The following is an 11,791-nucleotide window of genomic DNA, read 5'->3' as shown; positions in this document are numbered from 1 at the left end:
GTTTCCTTCACTCACTGCGGCCAGAGGCTGAATATGATTACCGACCAATTAGACTTCAGACCTCCCACTCACAGGTGTCTCTAATCAAATGACCCACGTCACCTTCACGAGGGTGCGACATTCAGAACGATGCAGACAGAAATGTCTTGTTCTGAGCTGACATGATTCCGTATTCTACATGAGAGACATATGTATATTCTACATTACTGCCTACATTTCTATCTGAACATTGCGTCCAAATTGAACGCAACTGTGATGATATGCAGCTGTGATCAATTAGTCGTATTTGGTTGATTGACGTGTACACTTAGAATATTTTCCATCTATAACCAGGTTTCCATCCAACCTTTTCATGCGATTAAAGTGCATGTTGCCGGCCTGATGGGAACAGCAAATATGTCGGTAAACTTTCCAAATGTCGACAAAACAAAAATACGCTAGACATGATGGGATATTTTTGTCTGTACATTTAATTATGCGAGATATTGCGGTGGAAAAGACTTTTATGGAAAAAGATTGTATATAATGTAATGAAACAGCAGGGAGCAGGTCTCGAACCCTCGACCTTCTATCGACTGTGCCGCAAAAGCATGCTCAAGCGGCAGAGTCGATTTCCGCGCTTATAAACCCAGGGTCGTTACAATAATAACCATGATATCAAAGTAAATTTGGGGTCGTGGTGATATGTTGTGTGGTCCTCCCACTACGACTCTGGAAAGCATGCAGTGTATTCGGCTGCAGATTAAATAACATGATGAAATTAACAGGATGGTGAATGTGCACGGTGATGAGATTGATGCTTCTTTCCAGCTAAGGGTGATGACATAGTGCACATTTTGCCACAACATATCGCGTTTACTTCAATACGACAGTTATTATATCAATATTTGCGCATTAAAGCGGTTTCACCGCCATTTCCTGCATATTGAATTTTACCCAAAAGTTATCACCTTGTCTAGCGTATTTTGTTTTGTCGCCATTTGAAAATGTTTAGAGACAAAAAAAAATTATCTGACATGTACTTTACTTACATAAAAAGTTTGGATGGACACGTGGTTATGTCTTATCTCTGTAACTCTTTTTAAAACGTCATCAAATCTTGTTCTCCGTTTCCCCAGATCATGTAGTGTGTGAGGAGGAATTCAGGTATGCCATGTTGGCCCTGAACTGCATCTGTCCAGCAACCTCCTCCCTTATTCCTACTGGTCCACACTTCACAAGGCTGGTAAATTACACAACCACTCTGCACCCTAATATCTAGTCCACTCTTCAATGGTCTACACTCCATAGGATCTGTAAAGTACAGTAGGCAACCCACCTACCACTAAGTCTCTACCCAACAACCCACCAATTCTCTACCCATCAACCCCCCCCCACCACTAAGTCTCTACCCACCAACCACCCCTGCCACCAAGTCTCTACCCATCTACCCTTAAGTCTCTACCCACCAAACCACCAAGTTTCTACCCACCAAACCACCACATTTCTACATACCATCTGTTTATGGTCACCTTTTGAAGACAATGGCCCCAAATCGACCCCTAGACCCTGGTCGAGATCCCCTGCTCAGTCGTTGGCCACAATATTGACTTTTCCATCAGGCACCAGATTGCTATAATTTACAGTGCATTCAGAAAGTATTCAGACCCCTTGACTTTTTCCACATTTTGATACATTAAGGCCTTATTCTAAAATGGATTAAATAGTTTTTTCCACTCATCAATCTACACACAATACCCATAAGGACAAAGCATGAAGTGTTTTTGGTGCAAATTTAGGAAAAATATAAAAATCACATGTACGTAAGCATTCAGACCCTATACTCAGTACTTTGTTGAAGCACCTTTGGCAGCAATTACACCCTCAAATCGTCCTGGGTATGATGCTACAAGCTTGGCACACCTGTATTTGGGGAGTGTCTAACATTCTTCTCTACAGATCCTCTCAAGCTTCGCCAGGTTGGATGGGGAGCGTCGCTGCACAGTTATTTTCAGGTCTCTCCAGATGTTCGATAGTCCCGAAGCCACTCCTGCGTTGTCTTGGCTGTTTGCTTAGGGTCGTTGTCCTGTTGGAAGGTGAACCTTCGCCCCAGTCTGAGGTCCTGAGCGGTATGGAGCAGGTATTCATCAAGGATCTCTGTACTTTTCTCTGTTCATCTTTGCCTCGATCCTGACTAGTCTCCCAGTCCCTGCTGCTGAAAAACATCCCCACAGCATGATGCTGCCACCACCCTGTTTCACTGTAAGGATGGTGCCAGGCTTAATCCAGACGTGACACTTGGCATTCAGGCCAAAGAGTTCAATCTTGGTTTCATCAGACCAGAGAATCTTGTTTCTCATGGTCTGAGAGTCTTTAGGTGCCTTTTGGCAAACTCCAAGCGGGCTGTCATATGCCTTTTACTGAGGAGTGGCTTCTGTCTGGCTACTCTACAATAAAGGCCTGATTGGTAGAGTGCTGCAGAGATGGTTGTCCTTCTGGAAGGTTCTCCCATCTCCACAGAGGAACTCAGGAGCTCTGTCAGAGTGACCATCGGGTTCTTGTCCACCTCCCTGATCGAGGCCCTTCTCCCCTGATTGCTCAGTTTGTCCCAGCGGCCAGCTCTAGGAAGAGTCTTGGTGGTTCCAAACTTCTTCCATTTAAGAATGATGGAGGCCACTGTGTTCTTGGGGACCTTCATTGCTGCAGAAAATATTTTGGTACCCTTCCCCAGATCTGTGCCTCGATACAATCCTGTCTCGGAGGTCTACAGACAATTCCTTTGACATTCACTGTCAACTGTTGGACCTTATATAGACAGGTTTGTGCCTTTCCAAATCATGTCCAATCCATTGAATTTACCACAGGTGGACTCCAATAAAGTTGTAGAAACATCTCAAGGATGATCAATAGACACAGGATGCACCTGAGCTCAATTTTGAGTCTCATAGCAAAGGGTCTGAATACTTATGTAAATCAGGTATTTCTTTTATAATAATAACATTTAAAAAATTGCCACAATTTAAAAAAAAACTGTTTTTGCTTTGTCATTATGGGGTTTGAGCAGAAATTTAATGAACTGACTTGTTGGAAAGGTGGCGCCCTAGGACGGTGCCACGTTAAATCACTAAGCTATTCAGTAAGGCCATTCTACTGCCAGTGTTGGTCTATGGAGATTGCATGGCTGTGTGATCAATTTTATACACCTGTCAGCAAAGGGTGTGGCTGAAATAGCTGAATAAACTAATTTGATGGGCTGTCCACATACTTTTGTATATAGTGTATGTGAATAGTTGTACGTAAAATACCTATCCAGGAATTGTAAGAATCGGTAAGGAGTCAGCAAAGCCTGAGCAGAGGAACGGTCACATTATGTTCTAGCAATGTGGTGCTCGACCCCAGTCGATGACAAGGAACGCAACCATTGGTTGATGCATGCAACGTCTGAGCAGGAAACCGCTAACTATGGCTGCGTTTACACAGGCAGCCTAATTCTGATCTTTTGCCCAATTATTGGTAAATATCAATTAGCGGAGAAAGATCAGAATTGGGCTGCCTGTCTAAATATGGCATATATTGTAGGGTGTCAACACGTTTTCCCACATCTCCTACTGTATTGTTGCAGCATTTTTACCATTAAGATCAGTTTAATTAAATAACTCAACTACAGAATTGAAATCAGTTAATAAACCAAGAACACACAGGGTTACAGTTCTGGTTGGAATAGCTTTTATTTGATCCATCTGTAAACAAAAGGTGATGAATAAATTTATAGCATTTTCCCCAAATTTTGAAAATGCACATTTCATAATTTTGAATCCAAATGCATAAGGGAAAAATGTATTTTTTTGGTCTGTACATAGTCCACAAAGCCTGGAGTGTTATCGGTTGATGCCAAACTATCCCGAAGGAAAATGCCATTGAAGTTAGTCCTTGCTGGGGCAGCAGTTTAAAAAAAGAATAATAAATCAAACTCAAAGTAGCAACAGACCAGATCTGTGTTATGGCACAGGATACACAGTTTTTACAAGACAACTTAGTGTTCTTATTCCAACCAACACCATTTTTCAAATTTAGTGTACACACTATCACTATTTTTTTTCATATATTTTTTTTTAAAATTTACTGTTAAGTACCGTGCTATGACAGTTGCTGATACACATGATGATAAGTAGAGCACTAGGCAATAAATTCAGAGCTTGGGTTTACAGTCAAATGCATTCAGTGAGAATTCTCTGGTTACCACAGGTGTCAAATGAGACTGCAATTATCTGTTAACAAATTATCAGCAAATCAATTCGTGTTTTAAAGTCATCATAAGAAGCAGTGTGTTTTACAGTCATCTGAAGTATAGTCTAATGATTAGTCAAACAGAGGACAACAATCATCCTTCACAATGACTTGAAGCCATTCTGAAAAATCCCCTAACTGTGACATAACAATTGGTCCTATGGAAAATATAACTTGCCAACTTGACAAAACATGGTTATGTAGGGAGTCTGGATGATACGCTGCACAAATCGGCAGCGTGAAATACAGGAGCTGGCAGATGGAATGTCCATGGAGACTTCAAGATGTCGTGGGGGGGGGGGGGGGTTCATGGGAGGAATTTCTATCAACAAAAAACCTCAGCAATACTGATTTGATCTGCCATTACAATATTCCAACACCACAATGACGTGTAAGACCACATTCAAGTTACAACAGCAAAAGCATTTGATGGAAGACAATGCAAAAGAAAAAAAAGTGGTCTGACAGGGGTTTTAAGGTGTATGTATAGAGGATTATTCTGGATTTATGTAGTATCCAATAACAAAGCAAAAAATTGAAGCCTGAATAAAAATAACATTTTGCGGGAATATAAAAGTTTTGGGAAGGGCAAGGAGAGTTCAACTCTGTATGGTTAAAGACAGGGTTAGGGTCAATTCCATTTCAATTCAGGATTTACACTGAAATTCAGGTTAACTTTCTGAATTGTCTGGAAAGAAAATGGTATTAACCTCAACCCTGCTAAAAGATATGCATGCAACTTTCAAATCCTGACATGGAAGCCACCCGGAGAAAAGGAAAACAATACCAGCCGGTGATCTCTTCAGTATGCTCATAAGGTATTGTCCCACCCAAAACTATCTGCACCATTGAATGACAGCCATTCACAGTGTGATTCCTCATCATTTGTTTTTACAAGCCAAGTCCAAATTTGGTATACACTTTATTACATTATCATTCAATTCTTTGCACATGTGTTTTGGTAAATATAAACATCCACAATTTGTTATTGTAGTGTCAGAAATAGAGTTGAGAACATACTGTAGTGTTAATACTCTGAGAAAGAACAGGGAGATGGGAGCAAAAAAAAAAAAAAAAAAAAAATGAATTCACATGAAAAAAATATAAAAGGGTGTACATGAAAATGGAACTGGGAGAGAAATGCATCTGCTAACTAATCCGGGAAGTACTGTCAACACAATGATGGGGAGCCAGAGGGAACTGCTAGGTGGGTAGACAGGCTGCCTTAAAATCCAGACTTCCTCAGGTACTCAGTCATAGTAAATGCTTTCTTGTTGAGCTGTCCGCCATGGACCCCTTCTTTTCCCATGACTAAAACCAATGCTGGAGCACACAAGGAAACAAAAGGAAAAATGACAAATTGACAAGAAAGTATTTTTCCCCGCTAAAAGTGGGGATAAAGGTGACATAGGACCTTACCGCCACCATTACTCTCCATTGCTATTAAAGTTTCCACGACATTTGACTGCTTGCAGGAGAAATCTTAACAGCAATATTTTATTTTCTCTTCTTTTTGTCCCTCAATTTTAACTAAGCAAGCTTGGTGACACTAGAACCCTGAATCCCTCAAGTATTTTGCCATTGAGTATGCCTTCTTATTCAATCCACCTCCGTGGACCCCTTCTTTGCCCATTACAAGAACCAAGACTGAAAGAGAAGAAAGGAGAGGGGAAGTTTAGAGCGGTCAAAAGGAAAGACAGTCAAGTGAGGAGAAGAAGGTTAGTGAGCCTATGGAAGTGTTTCCCCTATATTCATTTTGCAGAGGTGGCCCGCCGCTGAATTGTTGCTACCGCTGCAATTTTTAAAATTAATTTAAAAAAATATATATATATATTTCTGCCGACACAATGTCTGGAGGTTTATGGGAACAGCTACCACCGCTGAAGAAAAAAAAACTAGGGGAAACACTGTACAGTTGGCATAACAGAAGTTAAAGTTATGGCTTGCGTGTGTTACAGGTGAGGGTGATTTTTTTTTTTTTTTTTTAAATCGATAGTTCCATATCGGGACATTTTTTGATCGTATCGTTTTGACAATTTCACAAAATTATTTTTGCACTAATTAGCTGTACCTGCATGAAAAAAAAAAAAACTTTTTCCCATCATATTTTGTTCTCCATCTTCTTTTGAAATAGGGAGTCAATTTGTTTTCTGCACTTTTATTAACCTGACTGATCAAAACTTCTCATGTCTCTCTTGTCCCTCTGCAACAGACATATGGTGAGCAATATGTTTGGAACGTCAAATGGCAATTACAATATAAAGTCGCAATACATAGGGAATTGTGACAATCGCAATAAATGTATCGGTGAGGTCCCTGGCAATTTCCAGCCCTAGTTGCAGGGAAGAGCATGCTTGGAGGGAAATACCCCCAAAAACCTTTGTAGGTGTCTTGACCACTGACAACACAGCTAACTACTGTTGTAGAATATATTTTTACGAGGATATCACTTTGAACATTGCTACGCTATCAATCATCAATGTCATTGCCTGGATTCAAGCATATGGACAATGTACAGAATTGTATACAGACCTGACCATAACTTCCAAGAACACAGCTTGAGAATGTATTATCTTTCTATAAAACTGAAGCTTTACATTAAACCAAGTAGAGCTCATCCTTCACAAGTCACCGGACTACTTGCAAACAAGTTCAATGCACAAATGTTTCGGATAAATGTTTCAAACAGATAAATAATGTAACTGAACAGTAGCTGTTCCAACTGTACAGAAACCAGGAATAAGCCAAATGACCTCTAAAAGGCACAGCAAAAACAAATAAAAAGCCTTTTAGGAGTGAATGCAATATGATGCTCAGGCACCTGCATGCATCTCTGGTTTATTAGGCCACCTTTTGCAGTGTCATAACCACTCTACAGAGCACTTCACTCACTACATGCATATAGGACCTTCCCTCTGAGGAGTGGGGGTCCCGTGTGGCTCAGATGGTAGCTCTTGCAGCTTGCAATGCCCGGGTTTTGGGTTTGATCCCCGTGGGGGGGGGGGGGACCAGCACAAAAAAGTATGCACTCACTACTGTAAGTTACTCTGGATAAGAGCGTCTGCTAAATGACTAGAACGTCAAAAGATTTGAATGTGGCCAACATAAGGTAATGGGTGGGGGATGTGTAAGCTATGTTTTTAAAGCCACTTCTACACTGGAATCTAACTCAGGGTTATTACAGGGCTCTACAGTTACTTGCATATACATATTTTGCTGTGCAACCTGGAATTTAAAATTTAGGAGCACCAATTTGCCAAGAAAAATGACGAATTCTAGCTTTATCACCTTTTTCACTGTGCTCCTAAAATTCTTTGTGCGGTCTTACATTTTCAAAATAGGCACACACGTGCTCATTGTAAAAATATGTCAGCGTAGTGCCCTGTATTAGTGGTGGAATATTTGACATTGCCTTGAAAATGGAAGTCCATGGACTGCTAGTTAATCAAAATGTAGGCTACAGAACCGTTTTGCCTGCCCCAAAATGTTAAGACGTTGTAGGCTACTGTCCAGGGAGATGATATAGAGGGCTAGAAATAATGTTAAACAGACAGCATGCATCTAAAATGTTAGTGAGGTTGACAACCACCCAATAGTTAAGAGGCAAGAAGAAGCTGAAAAAAGGTAAAGACCCACAAAGTTGTTGATTAGACTCAAATGACAGACGTCAGTAAGGACCACAAAGGCAGATGGACTTAAGAGTAGGCAAACCTTGACTTCTTGTTTCTTCACTTCTGCCATTTCAATGCACTAATTTGAATGAGACTGCTTGTGAATTAGGCTTCATTTCTCTCATACAAAGCATGGCTCTTCATAAGTAACATCTATGTACTTTATCTCAATGGACATCTTGCCGACCAGTGATGAAATTCAACAAGTTCTCTTCGATTTAAAAAAACAACAATTTTAACTCCCCTTTTCTCCCCAATTTCCTGGTATCCAATTGGTAGTTACAGTCTTGTCTCATCGCTGCAACTCCCGTACGGACTTGGGAGAGGCGAAGGTCGTGAGTCCCCCAAAACAACCCAACGAAGCCGCACTGATTCTTTACACAATGCCCGCTTAACCCGGAAGCCACCCGCACCAATGTGTCAGAGGAAACACCATACACCTGGCGACCTTGTCAGCGTGCACTGCACCGGCCCACCACAGGAGTCGCTAGTGCGCGATGGGACAAGGACAAGGCGATGGGCCAAACCCTCCCCTAATCTGGACGATGCTGGGCCAATTGTGCGCGCCGCCCCATGGGTCTCCCGGTCATGGCCGGCTGCGACAGAGCCTGGACTCAAAACCAGAATCTCTAGTGGCACAGCTAGTACTGCGATGCAGTGCCTTAGACCACTGCACCACTCGGGAGGCCCAAGTTCTCTTCAATTTCTATCCCAAAGTCACAGCGATGTCCTAGCTTAAATTGTACCATTGACTATATTGATAAATCAAAATGCACATGTTGATATTTCCCTTTGCAATTGACATGCTCAGAACACTGATATATGTTGTGCTGTATTCTGTTTCATAGTAAAAAAGCTGCATGATGTACTAATATGAGAACAGAGCACTAGAACGAATCATCACCACCAATCCACAAGATGCTTGCATTGACTAGAAGGCAACACTTGAGTATGTTAGGCTGCGTTAGAAAGGCAGCCCTATTCTGATCTTTTTCATTAATTGGTCTTTTGACCAATTAGATCAGCTCTGATCTGAAAAGATCCGATGTGATTGGTCAAAAGATCAAACAGTGGGAAAAAGATCAGAATTCGGCTGTCTGTCTAAACGCAAACTTGTAGGATAGATCTGGGGCTATAACGTCGCAATCACTGAAATGTTTTGTTTACCACTAAAAGTAGTCACCCTTTACCTTTTCCGGCTTTGCCTACAGTGACGTTGTATGTTGGCTCTCCTCCTTGACTCTTTGTCCTGATGTCCATTGTCCAGTCCCCTTCAATATGGAGGCTGTCTCTGATGACCGAGCACTTCTTCGAACCCAAGGTCATGCCGTTGGTGAAGAAGCTAGCCCTGTCCTTTCCAATGAGAACATCAATTTCTTGAGGCTGAAACAAAGTTAAAGTGCACTCACAAAGTTAATGCAGATTAAAAAGTGGACATGTAACATTTAGAAATGGCAGCACTACTAAAAGCATCTGGAATGGGGTGCACATCTGGATTTATGTCATATTTTGTCAAGCGGGTATGTATGGTATGGCAAGAGGGATGGTATCTACCAAAAATATATATTATATATTTTTTTTAATACACTGGGAATAATGAATAAGTAGTACAGCACTTAGTCTAAATTCAAAATGCATTAGTGGAGCTGGCTAGCTACACTTGTCTACAAACTAATCTAACCAACTAGCTATACTGTACAAAAACAAAACGCAACATGTAAAGTGTTGGTCCCATGTTTCATGAGCTGACATAAACAGAAATGTATCACAAAAAGCACAAAAATATCACAAATTGTACAATTTGTTCACGTCCCTGTTAGTGAAGATTTTCCTTTGCCACGATAATCAATCCACCTGAGGTGGCATATCAAGACGCTGAATAAACAGCAGCACCTTGTGCTGGGACAATAAGGCCACTAAAATGTGCCGTTTTTTCACAACAGAATTCCACAGATTCAGGGAGCGTGCAATTGGCATGTTGACTGCAGGAATGTCCACCAGAGCTGTTGCCCAAGAATTGAATGAGACCAGATCCTGAGGCCCACTCATCCACCTCATGTTCAGCATGATAATGCATGGGCCCACGTCACAAGGATCTGTACAAAATTCCTGGAAGCTGAAAATTTCCCAGTTTATCCATGGTCTGCATACTCAGACATTGAGCATGTTTGGGATGCTCTTGATCGCGGTGAACGACAACGTGTTCCAGTTTCTGCCATATCCCGCAACTTTGCACAGCCATCAAAGAGGAGCGGGAAAATATTCCACCCGCCACAATCAACAGCCTAATCAACTCGATACAAAGGAGATGTGTTGCGCTGCATGAGGCAAATGGTGGCCACACCAAATTCTGATTAGATTTTTTTTTGCCACGCCCTTGCCTTTTTTTAAGGTGTCTGTGACCAACATACATACAGCATCTGTATTCCCAGTCTTGTGAAATCCATAGATTAGGGACTATTGGGTTTATTTCAATTGACTGATGTCCTTATATGAACTGTAACTCAGTAAAATCTTAGAAATTGTTCAGTTTACATTTTTGATCAGTATAGTTGGTAAGCTCACCCATTGTGGATGGCATGGGAGAGCCGCCATCTTGGGAAGCAACAAGGCAAGTTAGGTCCTGACTTGAGCAAAACGCTTAAGCCCTCTTTCTTCAACTAGTTAATATAAACTACCTTGCACATTTACTTAGTTAACTAACTATAACAATATGTCGAAATGTATCAATTGTCTTGGTTCTCCAAATGGAAACATTGGGTAACAAGCCGTAATAACTAGCTAGCACACCCATATAGAATAAACAGATTAGGCCGTTAGCTAGTGACGCTTTGGCAAGTGTAGGTAGCTAGCCACATTAGCTAGTTGGCTAACTTAACTATGTTATCTGACGTTAACTTTAGACCACGACACTCATTCATTGGATCTAACGTTAACGGGCTCCCGAGTGGCACTGCTACGCAGTACTTAGAAGCGTCACTACAGAACCTGGTTCGAATCCTGGCTGTATCACAACCGGCCGTGATTGGGAGTCCTATAGGGCGGCGCACAATTGGCCCAGCGTCGTCTGGGTTTGGCCGGTGTAGGCCGTCATTGTAAATAATAATTTGTTCTTAACTGACTTGCCTAGTTATATAAAAGGTTATATTTATAAAAAATAAAATGTAAAAAAAGGTTGTCTAGCAAGCATGCCAGCTAGGTAGGCTAATTCTGGGCAGCTAGCTAACCGTACCTAGCTAGCTAACATTGTTAGCAACCAGGATAAGTCCACAACAGTTTTAGCCTAATATTATTGGCCAAGTCGCATTGTACATATGACGTTAGCAATAGCAAGCTAACATGCTAACGTTACTAGCTTGCTGGTCAAACGGAATGGACGGTGGAGCTAGCTAGCAAGCTAACTCGTTAGCTAAACTAGGTTCGGCGAAGTTCTGATTATCCCTGCCAGCATTCATTCTGATTTACATTTGTTATTGGTTTCAATTTCATTTCTTACCGTTATGTTGTTAAAAGTACCACCGGCATGTGCTGCCCAAACGTATTTGGCGTCCGTATACCCAACAATGGCGGAATCCTGACAGCTGCCATCCGCCATCAGGTTATCCACGTAGCTTTGCCAAGACATGTTGAAATATACAGCTCCCTATGAACTCCAAAGTGTAGTTTATGGGATAAGACAGTTACAGCCGATTTTGCGCTGCTTACGGATCAATTGAGTGTCTCTAATTGTACCCCCCACTTCGACGTTCACACACGTCTTGGCTCGGGCAGTAAAGAAAGCCAATGTAATCAGGCAGTGCATGGGTGTAGTCTGCGTCAGATCACTCCGCACAATGGACTCACTGGCGCTTTAG

The 11,791-nt window shown here is 41.6% G+C and overlaps 1 protein-coding gene across 2 annotated transcripts; it reads right to left on the bottom strand.

Moving 5' to 3' along the window:
• Positions 1-3,682: 3,682 nt before the first annotated feature.
• pfn2l (profilin 2 like) lies at positions 3,683-11,791 on the bottom strand. 2 transcript variants are annotated; one of them, XM_021589941.2, is made up of 3 exons: positions 11,434-11,790; positions 9,128-9,320; positions 3,683-5,589 (listed from the first exon to the last, which is right to left on the bottom strand). In XM_021589941.2, exons 1-3 carry the CDS (start codon positions 11,560-11,562, stop codon positions 5,492-5,494), a joined length of 420 nt encoding a protein of 139 aa, XP_021445616.1. In that variant the 5' UTR covers positions 11,563-11,790; the 3' UTR covers positions 3,683-5,491. The 2 variants fall into 2 exon arrangements, with proteins under 2 accessions (XP_021445616.1, XP_021445617.1); XM_021589942.2 differs by lacking the exon at positions 3,683-5,589 and adding an exon at positions 5,596-5,913 and having other exon boundaries at positions 11,434-11,791.

This window comes from Oncorhynchus mykiss, chromosome 28, assembly GCF_013265735.2.
Source record: "Oncorhynchus mykiss isolate Arlee chromosome 28, USDA_OmykA_1.1, whole genome shotgun sequence".
Lineage (NCBI taxonomy): Eukaryota > Metazoa > Chordata > Actinopteri > Salmoniformes > Salmonidae > Oncorhynchus > Oncorhynchus mykiss.
The sequence above is the reverse complement of the archived record's forward strand: the minus strand, read 5'-3'. Positions and strand labels throughout refer to the sequence as shown.